Source organism: Agelaius phoeniceus, chromosome 4 (genome assembly GCF_051311805.1).
Source record: "Agelaius phoeniceus isolate bAgePho1 chromosome 4, bAgePho1.hap1, whole genome shotgun sequence".
Classification (NCBI taxonomy): domain Eukaryota; kingdom Metazoa; phylum Chordata; class Aves; order Passeriformes; family Icteridae; genus Agelaius; species Agelaius phoeniceus.
The window spans coordinates 62,734,854-62,752,557 of NC_135268.1; the positions used below are offsets into that span (position 1 = coordinate 62,734,854).

The window sequence follows — 17,704 nt, forward strand, 5'->3', positions numbered from 1 at the left end:
GCCGCCGGTTTACGTAACGCCTCCCGGGGCAGGTCCCGGCTCCGTCCCGCCCGCCTCACTCGGGGACGGCAGCAGCGGGACGGAGTCCGCTGCCTCCTCCGGCTGCCAGAGGCCCCAGGGCCCCGCTCTGCGCCACCACGGCAGGTAAATGCCCGCCGCGGGCCCGGGGAGCAGAGGGAGGGGCAAGGCTGAAGGGAGGGAGGGAGAGTGGCAGCCGCCCTGCCCGTGGAACGGGAGGACGGAGCCGGGAGGCGGCGGCGGGCGCCCTTCCCCTCCCCCGCTTCCTTCCCACCGCTGCGTTGGGACAGGCGGGCTGGACCCCCAGGAGCGCCGGGCCGGCGGCTCGGGGCCCGGCCGGGAAGGCCCGCGCATCCTTGCCCGCTCCGCTAACAGCCCGGGAAGAGGAGGAGTTGCGGGGCCGGGCCTGGTCCCGCCGGGAGGACGGGTTCCCGGGACGGCGCGTCCCGCTCTTGGGTTGCGCCTGGCGCAGCGCGGCGGGAGCGTGCCGGGGGGCGCGGGAGGAAGGGGCCGGGGAGGGGGTGACAGGAGCGCTGGGGGCCGGGCGGGGGGCGGCTGCCGACCGGCGGCGGGCAGGGCTCGGGGGCGGGGCGGGGGGCCCGGCCGGGGTGCCCCGGTCAGAGCGCTGCCCGGGAGGGGAGCTGAGCCCTCCCTGGCTGCCGCCGGCTCCGCGCTCTTCCATCCCGGCGGGACCCGGCGCTAGGTGAGCGGCTTGTGCCGCGGCCGGGAGGAAGGCGCCAGCCTGGAGCGGGAGCAGCGGCTCGGTGTCCTCGGGCTGGTTCACGCCAGGGAGCAGGGGAGGAGAAGGAGGGAAGGAAAGGCGGCACCCAGAACCCACCCGCCGCGGGTGCCGGCCCGCGCCGGTGTCATCCGGCGCCAGCAGACGGCAAAGCGGAGGATGCGGCGGTTCGGGGTCGGAGTAGGGAGATCCCGATCCGGGCAGCGCCTCGCCTGCCCCGTCTGACCCCGAGGTTGAGGTGACGGGGTTGTAGCGCTGCCGGGCCCGGCTGGTGCTCACGCCGTGACCTTTCATCCTGAGCGGGCGTTCAGAGCGCAGCGGCGGCCGCGCACCGGGGAGGGGGAGCTGGGGACGGGCTGGGGCCGATGGAAACCTCCCCGGCTGAGCCGCGGCCTCACAGCGCTGCCCCGAGGGCCGCTCTGGCGGGGCTCGCTCCCTTCTTCTTTTTTTTTTTCTTTTTTTTTCTTTTTTTTTTCCCCTTCCAGCAGCATTGTCCTTTAGGGCCTATTGAAGGCAAAAGGCGGATAGGAGGGCTAGGGCTGCTGCTGCTGGAGGAGGCGGAGCTGGGCTGATGGCAGACTGACGGGAGCCGCAGCCTATGGGCGCTGGGAGACGGGCGCCGCTGGGGCGGGACCGCCGGCCGCGGCCTCTCGCGGGCGATGGGCGGGGTGGGGGACAAGGTTTGGCGAAGGTTACAGCTGAATGCAGAAGTGACACAAACTGACACTTCGCTCCGGCAAACTCGTTTCCATCCTCTCGTCGTGTCGTCTCGATTAAAAGTGTACACGTATTGAATCGTGTTATGAAAGTTGAAGAAAGCCAAAGTGCGGTGCTTTTTTTTTTTCTGTCTTGTCTTTGTTTTAATTACTCATTGCAGTACCTGATACTGATCTGAAGGGTGAAAATAGTACGATTTGCTTGTCCTTCCTTTCAAATAAAATGCATTCCTGTAGTCTGATGTTTTCTGTGTATAAGTGATTTGGGCTGTAATTTATAAGCTTGGGATCAGAGGCCTCTGTGGTCCGTGTAGTTGCTTTTCTTCATTCAAACCCTTTGAAATGTTTATGGTTTCTATTGTACACTGTCTATTTCTTCTGTATTCCTGGAATGAAGTAGGAATTGCCGATTGACTTTGGTTTCTTAACTGTCAAAAGTGAACTCGTGATGATTCAGTAGATAATTGTGTTAAGCAAAGTATTTCACTGCAGTGCTTAAACCCTAGGTATTGCAAACTCCTCACAATCCATGGTAGCCTGTAATTGACGTTTTCCTTTATTATTTAAGGCAAAAATATGCCTTACAAAAGTAAATGACATGGAACTTGACTGTTACTTGACATGTAACTGTACAGATTTTATTTTGTACTAATCCTCCATCTGCTGTTCTTGTTAGTATGGATATGCTAAAATGGTAGTGTACAATCATTCTCTTCTAGTCAATAAAGCATATCATATAGGTATCAAAATCTTCTCTCTTCACCATTGAGATATAAGAGGGGATGTAAGTGACTTGAATAAAATGAGTAGCATGTTATCTGTTCATAATGTTATTTATTTTCAAAGACTTGACAATTATAGGGGTAGTCCTGAGACAGGCCATTAAAAGCCTCAGCAGTGCATATCCCCACCATTGCCTCATGTTCTGCTTGACAGATATTAACACGTGTACAGTGACAGAACTTTATCTGTCTGTTTGGGGCACCATTGGGATTCAGACCCTTTGAGTCCACAGATTTTGTAAATTTGGGTTGGGTATATGACCCTCCAGCTTTTCTGCTCATGAGCAGTGCAATTGGAAGGAAAGTAAGGGTCAAAGAGATCCATATGTGACTCAAGAAGAAAAAATGGAGGCCCTGAACTTCTCTTACCTTATTATGCCTGTTTCATAGGCTTATTTCAGCATTCCCCACTGCTTTTGATGTTGCTATTTGTTATTCTTCCACGTAAGAGCAATTCCATAGGGGTAAAATGATGTCAGCATTTTCCTTTGCTCATTTGCTGTGCATTCTAGCAGGAATAGGGTCAGAGGAAGATTTAGATACTGTTCAAAACTTCATTATTTGTCCATCTTGAGCATCTTGTTTCTAGGCAAATAGGGGGAATAAAGCAACCTTTAAATTCACCTGTGCACAGATGAATTTTCTTGAAGGATTTTACTAGGTTTTAGGCATAGTGTTGTAGAGTCAGAATAGACACTTTATGTTCTTAGTTGGAATCCTAGCAAAATCGTGTCTGTTTGCTGCTTCTTTAAGCAATAGCTAATAACTGAAAGTAACAATTTAGCATTATAATAGGATAGGCAGCAATGTCTGGTAAAGCAGAATGTGGTGAAGGTAGTAAGACTTAGAATTCCTGTGAGAGTTGGAGAGTTAGCAGGAAATATTCCCATTATCTGCATTGCTAATGGAGCTTGGAATACAAATGATCTTGTAGAAGCTATTTAATATGTTCTGTTTATTGGGATAGTCTGTTTTTAAGATATTCTTCTATCTTGTGGAACAGACATTGGTATCCTTCATTTTTGTCCAAGAAAAGTGACAAGCTGTTTGGATAATTTTCCAAATGGAATTGCAGAAATGAGTTGTGTTGTCCATCCCTGTAGTCCTGCCCCAAGAATTTTTTCCAACTAAAGTCAATTAGATAATACAAAAGAAAAAAAATTCAAATGAGTATTGGTTACGTTTCAATGCACAGACAAAAGGAAAATTGTCTGATTGGAAGGAAAATTATGGTTTTTTGTTAATTTGGAAATAATTTACCAGATTTTTATAGTCAGAAGTACCATATAACTGCAAGACTAAGAATGTTTTAGTAGAAAAAGATCTAGATGGGCTAGTTATAATATTTTTACTAAAAAGCATCTTGCTCTACTTTCCTGAAAGTTGGTTGGGTACATTTGTTTGGATGTTAAGAGATATAATGTGTATTCTATTGGCCCACAGAAGTGGTTGGGGGTGGGGGGAAGGGTTGAGTAGCTTAAACATTCAGTACAAAGATGATTCTTTCACAGACATCTTACTAGCAGCTGTTTCTGTAGCTTTATTGGAAGCTACTGAGTATTTTATTCCTATATAATTTCATATGCAGGATGTTTGGATCTACCTGCATAATACTATACATTGTTTGTTTTGTTCCTGCATCTAAATTCTGTTCAAAACTTTGATACCAAAGAGAGCATATGGAATGTGTCTTTCCAAGAGATTTATTTCTGAGGCAGTAGTGTGGATATTTAAATAGTGAAGTATTTAAATTAATTTTTCACTCTTGTGATATTACATGTGATGTTTTAATTATATTAGCGTGGAAATATAAATTATGTATTTAAATTATTTTTTCAGTTCTGATATTACATGTAAGTTTAATTCTGTCCTTCTAAGTCTGTGCTCAGGTTTGCTGTAGTGATTTTCATTTTTACTAAAATTTGGGGAATGTTTAAATTTCTGGATTTTGCTGTATTGAGGAAGAAATTTCAAATATGCAGTTCATGCTAATGTTAATTGTGTCTGTAACTTTCTAGGCCTTATTCTAGAGAGGATTGCAGGTGAAAATTTTTACTCTGTGTGAAAAGGTTTGTTAATAAATAAAAATAAATTGTAACAGGGACGAAATCTGAATAATTTTGTGGAGTTTTTACAGCTTTTAAAAATCTTTCTCTAGTTATTATTAAATTTACCAAAGGAACAAGGTCTGCTGGATAGAGGCTTGGCTGGGATTGAGAAAAGAGACCTGCCTGAAGTTTTCTATCAGCTGTACCACTGAGTGAATTCAAGTGAAATTTCATTTTCATGTGCTTGTGTTTAAGGTGCTGTATGGGAAGGAGTAGCTGTTATCCCTTTTGTAGGTTGTTAAATTGTGTGAGTTTGTTTTTATGGTTTGGTTGTAGAATGCTGAAGGGAGACAAGATTGTCTTGCCAATGAGATTTTGCATATATGGACTGTGGAAGAAAGTACAGAGAGACAGATAAGGGAGTAAGAGACTGGGGGTGGCTGAAGGCCAGGAAAAATAAAGCAACCTGACATAAGATGGTACAGCTTTAACATCAGAGCAGCAGAGCGGGGTTGCAAGATCTGTATCATCTGCAGGGTTATTCCAGGCAGTGTTAGCATAGTCAGGGCTTGGATTGAGATAATAATCATCAACAGTAAAATGGGAAAACATGCTAAAACATACACAGATTGATTAAAGAAGTTATTTACCGTGTGTCATATGTACTTTTAAAGAAAACTGTGTTTTATTAGCCTAAAGGAAAAGGTCTGCTTGAAGAATCTCTAATGAAGAAATCAGTAATGCCTATTGCTGCCACTGGATGAGTAATTAATTCTCACAAGATCCTTGTGACACTGTAATGTGTTATTGTGAACTTGAACCAAAATTGAAGACTGGCTGAGTGGATGTGCAAACACACATTAAAACATTGCATTGTATTTAGGACACTGGAATGTCCTGAAAGAAATGGAGCCAGCTTCCAGTTATTTGTTGGGTTCATATCTTTACTTTTTAAGGTACAGGAAAAGCTTTTACTGTTTCATGATATTTGATTCTGCTCTCTGAAGACTTTGAGCTAATTACTGGTACTAATTAGCTAAAGACTACTGTTCAGTGAATTGTTCTTCTGGTTCTGTTTTCTGAGGTAGATGTTCAATCCACTGCATATTTAAGTCTTGCATTTGACAGTGAAACTGAATCACCTTTAGTAATTTTTTGTTTTATTGATGTTTTTATAGCAGTTTAGATGGAAGTCATGTTGACTTGTGTGAGGTGACACAAAAGTTAAAACGCCTCTGTAAGTTCAGATATTAGTTTATCGTATGTAGATGATTTTTTCACCAGTCTCTCTGAACTGAATATCTTACTGACTTCAGAGAAACCTCAGAGTTCCAGTTTTTAGTAACTTTGTTCTTGAATTGTGAAAGAAATGCCTTGGTTAACAGTACAGTAACTTCCTTGAAGAGAATTAATGCAATGCTGACCTGCTGTTTTTGTAAGAGGTTTTCTGGTTGCACTTTAGTAAAATGACCTTTTCATCTGTCATTTGAAGTATCAAGCAGCAAATGTATTATTTTAAGAGCAATATTAAATTGTCCTGCTTATTCAGTTAGTAAACTTTTTTTAATAAGTAGTGTTTTTAAACAACATACCTAATCATAAAAGTGGAGATATGATAACAAATATCATCACTGTTTTTGTGGAAAAAGCCTGGCAGCCTTACAACATAAACTGAACAATAAATGCCTATGCAAATTCATTCAAATGCTAAAATATAAATTATTTCATGTTGACTTGCTATTCTCTTCAAAATTGCAAAGTATCCTACTTCGGATCTCAATTTCATAAATGGAAGTTCATTTACTAATATTTTGGAATAAAAATCAGAGGTGGTAGAGGGGCAGGGGAAAAGTATTTGAAACTATTTTCTTTGTAGGCCACATATTTTATGTGCTGTAAATTCAGTATCTTCTGCTGGTTAAGTTGTAGAGCTTGCAAATTCAACTTGTCAGAACTCTTTGTGTTTACTGAGCCTCCTGTGGCTGACACATCCTGTAAGTTTTTACACTCTTATTAATGAAAACATTGTCTATATATGACTTTCAACTGAATTTAGAGAAACTTCTTTTTATTAAAATAACTGCTGAAAAGGCTGTATAGTTAGGTGAAGTTATATTTGTTCTTAAACGCTTTATGAAGCTATTTAAAGCTTTTCAGCAAGATAGTAATTAACTCCCTGAGCTGCAGACCAAGTATAGAAAACATCAATAGTAAGTATTCAGAAAATACTTTCATACAAATTAAAGAAATTAATAAACCAGAGTAAAATATACAGTGTGGTCTTTAATGAGTTAGCTGTTTATATACATATAGATTATTAACCTTGCAAGTATAAAAGCAGGACAAATATCATAGCCTTTAAATGAACACTGGTGGTTGGATCTTTGGTATTCATAATTCATTCTCCTTTTCCTTGCCTGAATGAAAGATGCAGTGTGTCTCTGAGAGTAAATTGTATATTAATTGAAATAAATCTTGTATGGTTGCACTACAAGAGTGGCCATTGGATTCCACTGATATGAAGAGCACAGAATATTTTATCAGGGTGGTCGCACTGGTGGCCTGGAGGGTGATTCCACCTGGTGGCTGCCTGTGCCTTGGAGGAGTCTGCAGCACATTTTGGGGTACGTGGGTGGGTGCCTGTGTCTCTCACTGAGGTGTTCAAAACTGGGGTCTCATCTGTTTTAATGCACACATGTGTAACTTAGTGCATGGGCCTCCAAGAACTACCATCCCACTTGGGAATGGTGTTCAAATACAGGCAAGTACCTGTTGGTAGCAGGTAGTTTGAACTGCTCTAAAAGTTAAGTAAATAAAGGACATCAGGAGGGCAGGAAAGAAAATGATCAAATAGTCAAGAGCATATATCTTAATCTTTCCATTACTTGACTGCATCCTGTGTTGTGTTTTGAAGTCCTGCATGTATTCTAGGTGATAAATAAGGCTAGTAAATACAGTGAGACACAAGTAGTAGAAAGCTTACAAAGTTTACCTGCCAAAAAATCCTGAAGATAAATTTCTTGGTGAACTCAAAATATGTGCATCTGTGTGATCACAGTTCTATTTGGTTTTGTTGTCTGTTAACTCCATTAATGTTTCCATAAATCTGAGGAAGTGTTATTGAAGTATGATGATGGTAATCAGTGATGTGTACATAGTAAAAGGTACTGCTTTTGATAAATAGTGTTCGTGTGAAGATTCTCATGGGACTGAACAGAAAAGACTGTAGCAATCTCCTTCTTGAAGTTGCATCTAGAAAAGTATTTCTCCCCAGGATCTCTCAGGTCCAGTGGCAGCCCATCCAGGCAATCCCTGTGTAATAAACTGAGCTGAACAAGAGAGAGCAGGATGCGTGTCTTGGGCATTGCCCTGGTACACTGCTAAGATCTGAAAGTTCAAACTGAAAATCTTAAATCATACCATTGTCTTCAGTGGTAAAAGAAATATAGCAGAAAGGTCTGAAAGCTGATGTTAGTGGTACAGAAATGACTGTGGTGGTTGGAGGGTAAAGTGTGAGGTGAGGCACTGCCTCAGTGTTTGAGGTCTGCACTACCACACATTCTCTTGGGTTCTCCACACTTGGGTGATCCATCCTGTTCTCATTTAGTTACAGAGCAACACCTACTTCTCTCCCAGCAAATATGAAGGAACCAGTAATTTCTTTGTTATCACCAGGCTACTGTTTGAGACTGAGTCTCCTGGATGTTACGAGTACAGGGTGTGGTTACATGGGTGCTTAGTGAATTTCTGTAAAAATATTGGAAGTAAATATCATCCTATTGAAATACCTGAATTGGCTTGCACACTTCACGTTCCTTAGAATAATTATTGTCTGAAAGACTTGGATTTGAATTAGCTAAAATGTAGCTTCTGCATTCTGCCTTCCTAATGTTTTCTTGTTATTCTTAAGTGGATCTAATAGTGGGTTGCTGCTGAAAGGGGCAACCCCACTTCCTCTCTTACGCCACATGTAGAAATTCTGTGGCGAGAGAGCAAGGTGATCACTGATTTGTATTTTTTTAAGACTGGGTTACCAAAAATGAAATCTTTCCCTTTGGAACAAAAAATTGATACAGTTCATCTCTGCAGCCACGCAGTGGATGTGTAAAGTACAAGGACAGGAGGGTGGGAACATGGAGGGGAGGATAGAGAAACAGTGGAATGTCTTGTCCTCTCTTGGTGGCAATGTGCAGCGGTGGTGCAGTTCCTGTTAAACTGACTCACCTTCATGTCATCCACAGAGGTATCTCTGTCAAAATGCTGCTGCTATTGTTCTCTTGGAAGTTAGTAACTACTGCTATAAAAATGATCACTTCTGGTTTTTGCAAACTGGTTCTTGTGCTGGCAGCAGTAGTAATTCCTTTAAGTCTTTGTGTGACATTGTTTTAATTAATTTTTAATGTGAAAAACATTTACCAAAATTCTTTGTCATTAGATGCTGATTTGTATTTTTAAAGTTCTAAAAAGTTATCACACATCTAAGTTATGCTATATGTGTACATTTTTTCTTTTTCAGCTAAGATTTAAAAAAAAAAGTAGTCATGTTTAAACAAAGTAAAATTTGGTTCAAACACCAGTGTAGACACTAACAAACTAAATAGGAAAAAAATTTCTGATGTCAGTTTCTGTTTGTTGTTTTTTAAGGATAGAATGGAATTATTAGTACTCTATTGGTAGCTGGATAACCTTTTGGACAAATTCTTAAATAATATAATTGTTGCCATTGTTAATGGCAGCCAAGTATTTGATAATAGTGAGGCAGCATTTCACTTCTCTAGATTCAGGCAATTTACAGATATCTTCCCATTTCTTAAATCTGATCAATGGACATATTTTTAACAGTTTCAAGTCTTTCTTAAATAGCAAAACTTTTGGAGATAGAAATCTTTGGGTTGAGGTGGTTGCAGGTTACAGATGTGCTGTGCTTAAACTTATCTGGTGCAATTGCATAATCTGTGGTACCAGAGATTGTTTTGTCATGTTTTATTTTGTCAGAAATGCTCTGAGCTCCATTCTGTTTATTGAAGTGGTATCTATGTGCTGCATAATGACATGCTTGCTTTTGGGTTTTTTTTAATGCAGCTTTAATATTGAGTTGACCTCCTGAAGCAGTTTCCTGAGTGATGCTATGAAATAAAAATACTTCCATCTTGAAGATAAAATTCCCAAATTATCAAGACTCCCACTGAACCACGATCTGCAAAACTTGCCAACTATTAGGCTTATTAAAGATTCTTTTTAAGTCATATTATATATACTGAAGGACCACTTCATTAGTCTCCACTCTGCAGAGATGATTCTTTACAAGCCTGCTGTAATGAGGACCTTTCCAAAAGAGTCTTGTTTATGAAGGCACATTCAAACCTTGCAATTCTATGAAATGAAGAAGTTTTGGGGTGTACATAGTGTCTACAGGCTTTGTTCTTAGGTCATGCTTTTCTCCTTTCTGTCTTGCCTTTTTTTCTTAGCTTAAACGTTTTACATTTTCAAGCTTACATACATATTTGTTTTGCAGAAGTAAAGAATACACAGATGGCAAGAATTTGGGGTCTTTGATATGCAACTGACCCCCTAGTGCAAGTGTCTCACCTGCTGATTCTGCCGTCCCTTAAGAGCTGTTTCCCATAGCTGTTTTTGGTTTTTGCTCCCTGACAGGATTGATGTTTTGACATCTTTAAACAAAGTCCTGTGTGTTAATAATGTGTGGCCCTGTGAGTGGATCAGCTTGTTGCACTCCTCCAGCAACTGTTTTTTGAAGTGTTGTTCTTGTATGATGGTAAACATAAATGTTTTATAAGAGCAGCTGTACTGGTTCAGACAAAGGCTTTGACAAACCCTGCACTTGTCTGCAGCATCATCTCTAAAGGAGCAGTTAGGGACAAAAACAGAACAGGGGGAATGATACCTCCCCTAAATTCTCCCTCAGCCATACACTATTTTCAGCCTAGGGGATTTCCTGACCCTGATATGGTTTGTCTAATTGAAAACTCTCAAGAGATCTCTCTTACTTGATTTCCATTGAAGGTTTTGCAAGGAATTCTGCTAGCTGTTGTGTGAAGTTTTGTATGTAGATCTTACTAACTCATTGGTACTAGCAACAAAAATTAGATATTGAAAAATCAGTCTCTATCCATGGAGAGACATGGATTAATAGCTCACAACTCATTGATTTATGCCTGAATAGGGTGGTTATTGCCCCTATGCATCATTTCAAGTTTGCCTATGCCATATTTTGTTTACTTTTTTGTTGCCCAGTCCAGTTTCATAATGGCCTTCTGTATTTTTTTAGTTGCTCTGAAGTCACTATTCCTGGTCACTTGCTGTCCTTTGGTAGCTTCTAAACTGTCACCCATCTTATCTTCTAAGCCACTTAGGAATTTATCAGTTAATACAGGTCCCAGAGCAGAATCTCTCAGAACTGTACTGGTGACTTCCCCTGGGTTCCCTTGGTGTCATCTTGATTATATCTGTTCTTTTTCTTTGCTAACCCAAGTAACTAGGGCTTACATGCTAGCTCTTGAATCCTTTGAGTAATTCCATTAAGCTTTTATACAGGATTAGCAGCTTCAGATTTTCATTTGGATAAGTGTTATGAAAATAAGATTGCAGATTTGCAAGGGAAAAAATCTTGCAGTAACACTCAGGCACTGGTTTCGATCTCCCCTGTGGGTTCTTTGACTTGAGTTACCCTAGAACCGTAAGCCCAGCCTCCTTAGACACCAGTTCCCTATGAAGCATAAACCCATTACAAATAGGACTGTATCACTCTTGTACCTCTTGCTAATGCTTCTTAGAAAAGTTGGTTTTATGCATATTTAAAGTTGAGTCACAGAGCTGCTTTTATGCTTCTGACCACTTCTAGTGCTTTGATTGCAGCCAGGTGTTTAATCTCTGTTTCTCATGGCAGGACAATATTTCTGTAGTGTTTCAGTGCCTTGGTCATGAATCAAGCTGCTGCTCTTGCAGTTTGTTGTGCATAAAGAAAGCTGCCCTTGCTCTGAAGACTACACAGTCAAATTTCTTAGATTATCAAGGAATGTGGTTAAAAAATAACAACTCTCTTACTTCTGAATTCACATGTCTTTTAAATACTGTGTGAAATTAAGCACACAAATTCCATTGTTTGCTAGACTTTAAATAGGCTTTGGTTTTGGGCTTTGACAGTGCCTTTCTCAGTGTGTAGCTGCTTGGTTTTTTTCTGTTAAGGATTTGTTCAGCGTTTTTGTGGAAAGAAACAAACGAAATTAGGGTAAAATTACACATTCTTCCACAATATATAAGAACAATATGGAATTCTGTTGCCATCATATAATTTGGTCATGCTTTTGACTATCAGTTTTCTAAAGGGGACTGAAATTTGCTGCACTGTATATGTGATTTTGGTATGTTGTTGACCAAACTTGACTAAGTTTTTACTTTCTTTAATATTAATTAGGATTTTCATATTTTTTCCCCACTTGTAGTTGCCAGAGAGAGGACATATTGTTTGCTTTTAATAAAACCATTCTGGGAAAAAAACATTAGTTTGAAAAACATTGTTCTGGTTAAAAAATGTGGACTATCCACAAAAATGTGCTCTCTCCACATTAAAAAAAATATATATATATTTTTTCTATGTTCATTTTTTAAATGAACAGTGTCAAAGTGGAGAAAAAAATTTTTGAAATGAGAGCTGTTAATTTAAACAGTGTCATGCACTGGCGTATTTCAAAGAATATTAGAGGAAACTTTGTATAAAACAGCAGTTTTGATTTAACTATTGTGTGAGAATATGTTTAGTGTAATTGTTAACATGTATCAGTAGGCAGCATGAAACACTGGAAACACAGATGTTTTCCCTTTTGAGAACTGAAGGAAGGAAAAGTAGTATCTGTGGATTATCCAAGAGATTGGCTTTCTCTAGAAATGTATCAAAATGTGTGAGGAGTAAATTTGAGCTTTTAGAGACTCACTTACAGGTTGTACAAGTAAACAGTGTATTAGTTTTCAACCTCTTTCAATATGTAACCCTGTAACTTTTTTTTTTTTCCTAATGATAGTATAGACCCCAGTGTAGTGAATTTAAGCCTGCAAACGATTTACTTCCTTTTCAAATTACCTTTTATGATCCCCAAGACATTGTCTGTGGACCTTTAGTTTACCTGATGGGATAATTGTAAGGGGTATAGTTTTTACTTTCTTATTCCAATGTCTTCTACTGCTTTAAAAGTTGATATTTAAGAAAACTTGAAAGAGTGTTAAATCATTGTATTGTTTTGGGGTTTTTTAATTTACAAAAAATGTTGGTTTGGGACCTTGCTGTGTGGATGCACAATTTTCAGAGGCCTCTTGGTGCTGATGAAATAGAGATTGGGTTACCTTAGATTAATTCAGTGGGTTTTGTGGTTTGGCTTTGGTTACTGTTTTCTAACAGTATGCAAGAGAATATGGAGGAAAAAAGCTGTTAAAGACATGGAATTGTCTTGCTTGGCATGAACTTTTAGTTAATCTTTCTGTTGATAGTCCATGCATTAGCACTTTCTTGGTGTGATTGTATCAAGCTTCATTGAAGAGTGATTTAATTACACCTTTCTTTTACTGCATTCTTTGGTAATCTTTGATCTTATGCTATCATCCTGTATCCCATAGAGACAACTGCCACAAGAAGTTGTTTGTGTTACTTTGATTATTGTAGTACCAAGACACTTAAAAAAAAAGTTCTGTGTATTTGTTCTGACAGTACCCATATTCCAGTTATTTTATGGAGAAGACTAGATTACTTAATTTTCAAAAAAAGGTTATTTACCATAAAAGAGCAAATGTGTTGTAGGGAACAAACCTGGAAAGCTCCAGCATCACTTTCCATATCATTGATCCTCCTTTCTGTTGCTTTCTATATGTTATTTAAAGTTGTTGCTTTGCCATAGCTGGATCTAAGGAGACCAAGGTTTAGTTATTTTCTTCTGCTGTCTATTGTAGATCAAAAGAGTATTTAGTGTCTATCACATGGAATAGAATTTTGAGAATTACATGTATTCTAAGACAGTCCGAGTTGAAAAATCAGAGTGTTTATACAATATTGTGTTCTCAGTCCTTAGAAGATGCTTCATAAATTGGCCCTTGTGTCTCTACTGGTTAAGCTGCTGACAGTTTAACTAGTGTGACCTTGTTAAGGTCATTGATTAGTATTGCAAAAACTGAAGGTTACTTTAAAGGAAAAAATATACTAAGAAGTGGAGTAAGGAGAAATTATTTTGAAATAGTTTCAACATATATTTTTTACTTTGTAAATAAAAGTAGTTTTCAGAAAGTATTGATGCAGATGTTTAAATTTGTATTTGGTAATTCTTGTTCTAAGGCATGTCCATCTGTAATATTTTATAGCTGGAAATGGAGAATTCTTTCTGACTTGGTTAAAATAACTAGGCTTCCACTAATTATTTAAGATGTAATGTGTTCCCTCTGTTCAGATTAGCCCTGGCCTTGTGAGGATGGAAAAATTATTTTTAGTGAGACAGTGTGAAATAGATTTAAGAGGGATAATAATTTATTTGTCAGAAAGTGTTATTTCTAAAATCAAGCTTCACATCTATCAGCAGAAATGTTTGCTCTTTGAGTGACTTGTATTAATTTGATATGGAAAATCTCTCTAGTACTGAGATAGAAAAATACTCTTTATGAAATTTTATTAACTTTAAAACATAATGGAAATGCTTAAGGCCATCTGTGAAACAAAGCACTTGAGAGTTGTAAAATGAGAACTCTTAAATAATATTTAATAAATTTGTTTAGATTTCCAGGTTTTATATCATGTAACTGAATTGTAAAAGAGGTAATAGAATATGATATTCAAAAAAGCTGGAGTGCAAAACAAATTACAAAAATTTTGTTGTCTGATTTCATAATTCCTCTTATAATCTGTTTCTCTCTTGCTGTCTTTTCCCTCTCTTCCCCATCTAATAAAAGCAAGACACACTGTAACTGGTCAGCTGAAGTCAATCAGATTTCGTTAGTTTAGGTCTCAAGAACTGAATTTCTCAAACGTCTCACTTAAATAAGTGTTAAGGTAGAAAAGAGAGGCCCCATTATCATCTCGTTCAGGGAAAAGCTGAAACATAAATTCAGTCCTTACTAGGTTTAACTAAGGAGCTAAACAATGTGTCACAGTTTTGATTGAAGTGATTCAGTATCCAGAAGCTTTGCCGTATAGAATCAGAATGGTTTGAGTTGAAAGGAATCTTTCAAGATCATCAACACTCACTTCTGTGGGTGGGGACATCTTTCATTAGATAAGGTTGCTCAAAGCCCTGCCCAGCCTGACCTTGAATACTTGGAACAGATCATGCACAGCTTCTCTGGTCAAGTTGTTCAGTGTCTCACCCCTTCAATGTAAAAATACCTTCCTAATGTCCAATCTAAATCTACCAGATTTTAGTTCAAAATCTTGTTACTACAGACCCTTATAAAAAGTCTGTCCCCATTTTTCTTCCAAACACCTTTTAAGTTCCCTCTACCTAGGGGTATTTCATCAGCTTCCATGGACTCATGTCCTTCAGGTTCCTTAGATGAAATCAATCCAAATCTGACCTAGTGCTGCAGTGGGCAGTTTTTCATTCTCCCGGTCCCCACATTTACCTCCAGGGAGTGGGGAGTGTGTCTGGAGCACTTGCTGGTGAACACCAGGATAAAGAAGTTATTAAGTACCTCAGCCTTGTCCGTGTCCTGGGTCTCCTTTGAGATAGGGGCCCTTTTACCACTGATGTACCTATAGAAGCTTTTTCTTGTGTAGAAGCTTCATCAAGCATCATATCCCTGGCTAGATTTAATTCTATCACAGCTTTAGCTTTCCTGCCTGATTCCTGGCTGCTTGGACAATTTCTCTGTATTCCTCTCAAGCTACTTGTCCTTGTTTCCACCCTCTGTAGGCTTCATTTTTCTGTTTGTGTTTGTCCAGGAGTTCCTTGTTCAACCATGCAGGTTCCTTTGGTAGGCATGCGTTGCTCCTGAGCCTGGAGAAGGTGATCTTCTATATTAACCAGTTTTCTTGGGCTCCTTTAGCAAGCAGATCCCTGAGAAGGCCAAACTGTGCTCTCCTGAAGTCCAGGACAATGAGCTTGCTGTGCACCCTTGCTGCCCTGAGGATCTTGAACTCCACTGTTTCACAGTCACTGCAGCCCAGGCTGCCCTTGAGCTTCACATTCCCCAGCAGCCCCAACATGTCGGTGAGAAGGAGACCCAGCATGGCACCTCTCCTTGTTGGCTTCTCTAAGTCAGGGAAGGAAGGTATCACCATTACCACATTCCAGGCACCTCCTGGTCCTGGATTGCTTATGCTCTGCTGTGTTGCTTCTCTAACAGATATGGAGGTGGTTGAAGTCCCCCATGAGGACCAGGGCTTGTGAATGTGAGGCTGCTCCTGTCTGTCCATAGAGGACTTCATAGTTCAGTCTTCCTGGATGGGGAGCCTGTAGCAGAGCCCCAGTATATCATGGCCTGTCCCTGCCCTCCCTTTCATCCTGACCCATAACCTTTCAGTCAGCTGCTCTTTTGTTCCATGGCAGAGCTCCGTGCACTCCAGGCAGTCACTCTCATAGAGGGTAACGTCCCCTCCTTGTCTCCTGTGCCTGTCCTTCCTAAACACCCTGTATCCTTCCATTCCAACACTCCAGTCATAGGAGGCATCCCACCATGTCTTAGTGATGCCAGTATAAGATGATAGACATGCAGGCATGTGCATGTCTCTAACTTCTTTTTTTTTTTTTTTTTTTTTTATTGTCTTTGCTTCACGTGTTTCCATTTTAGCTGGGCTCTCAATGGAGCCAACTTGCTGGCTGGAGTGGCAGAAGTTCCTTTGTGCTGCTCTTCAGGTGCTCTCCTGCTGACCTACAATCCCTTTCCAGGCTCTGAGCATCTTTTGGTGGCTCTGGCATCAAACTGGTAGCAGTGGGATGGATTGAGGCTCCCATTCCCTTGAACCTTTAGGTAGTTCTGCACCATGTCTCAAAGAAGATAAATGAAGAGTGTCAGTTTTCCTATATCTATGAAATGTAGGATTTGGGGGGCCAACAAGGGCTGTGGCATTGACTTGGGGAGAACATTCATCACATGCTGTGCTGTGGAGAGCCAGCAGGACTGAACAGATTTTCTGGAATGCTGTTCTTTAACAATTAAGATAGTATGGACTTCTTAAGAGTTTGGACATGTGGCTCTTGGATTTGGACTACCTTGGGTCACAATACTAGATTTTACTTGTACTTTCTGTTCTCTAATTATGTGCTGAAGCAGTAACCTCCAGTGCCTTGCAGCATGTTTCTACCTACTGTTATTTGTGCTTACTTAAAAGATTTTGACTAATTGAAACATGCTGCTGAGCAATATTGAATAATTTTGTGTTTTCTCCTTTCTCAAAATGAACATTGCAACCAGAGCAGTAAGGTCACTTTGGGAGAGGCAAAGGGTTTTGTAAACTCGGTAGCAACTGATCTTAATGGGTTTCTATTTGGTGATGTTGCAATTGACTTAGAAAAATCTGGACTACACATTTGTACCTGTGTGATGCTATAAAGAAAGCTCCTAAAAACTATAATCTTTTGTTGTGTTGACGTGTATCGACTTTCAGTTTTGTTTGGCTGCAGAACACATGCTGCCCACATGAAATGCTGCCCCCAGTACCTAGTTCAGATAGTTGTATTAGGTGATGGCTGTTGTGTGCTGGTTATCTTGCACTGGGGTTGAAACAAACCAGCAGATTTTGCTTAGTCACTTGAGTCTATTTTGTTTCCTTTCAGTGAAGGGATATTTCCTGCTTGGAGTTGAGCTTTGTTTTCTCATGCTAAGAAGCTGGAGAGGAGAAAGAAGGCCTACACAAATGCCAGATTGGCATGTGGTTGATAAGTAGACCAATCCAAAAATGCCTTTTTTGGGCTGACATTTTCTGCGTTCAAGAGCAGAATGCTGACGTGTGTGGTGCTTGCACCTTCTGCCCCTGGCTTATCAAGATTGATTTGTGATTGTGGGTGGTATAAGTCGTAGGATAGTTTGTCTATTTTAGGACATGGTTTAGAGTTTAAGCTCTCAGGTAGGACAGGTGTATGCTTTGTGTAAAGAGGGTTAAATGTTAATTTTTGGCATAGGTAAATTATGTTCTGCTCAAATTTTTGAAGTTATTCCAGGGATTTACATTTTTATGAGGACAGTTTTTGGATGATGAAATGTTTTACTGTCCTGGAACAAGGCAAATAATTGAAACTAAGAAAAAAAACCCAAAAACCACCACCACCACCAAAAAACCTGAACCTGAAGGTAGTAGTAACTATTTAGTAGTAGGATTTATGAAACTCCTGATCAGATGAATTTCATTAATTCAGTGTTTTATAAACAAAACACTTCTATTCTAGAAAAGGGTATCTCTGCAAAACAGTA

The 17,704-nt window shown here is 40.2% G+C and overlaps 1 protein-coding gene across 6 annotated transcripts in view; it reads left to right on the top strand.

The window, feature by feature from the left end:
* Nucleotides 1-12: 12 nt before the first annotated feature.
* The window catches only part of KIAA0232 (KIAA0232 ortholog), a 64,496-nt gene continuing 46,804 nt past the window's right edge, over nt 13-17,704 (top strand). For 5 of the 6 annotated variants that reach the window (XM_054633897.2, XM_054633901.2, XM_077177739.1 and 2 more), the window contains exon 1: nt 13-144. Coding sequence is in view for 1 of the 6 variants with exons in the window: in XM_077177738.1 (XP_077033853.1) it covers nt 17,164-17,241 (78 nt within the window). In the remaining 5 variants the exon portion in view is untranslated. Of the gene's footprint in view, nt 145-17,070; nt 17,242-17,704 lie in introns of all 6 variants that reach the window. The other variant, XM_077177738.1, reaches the window with a different exon arrangement.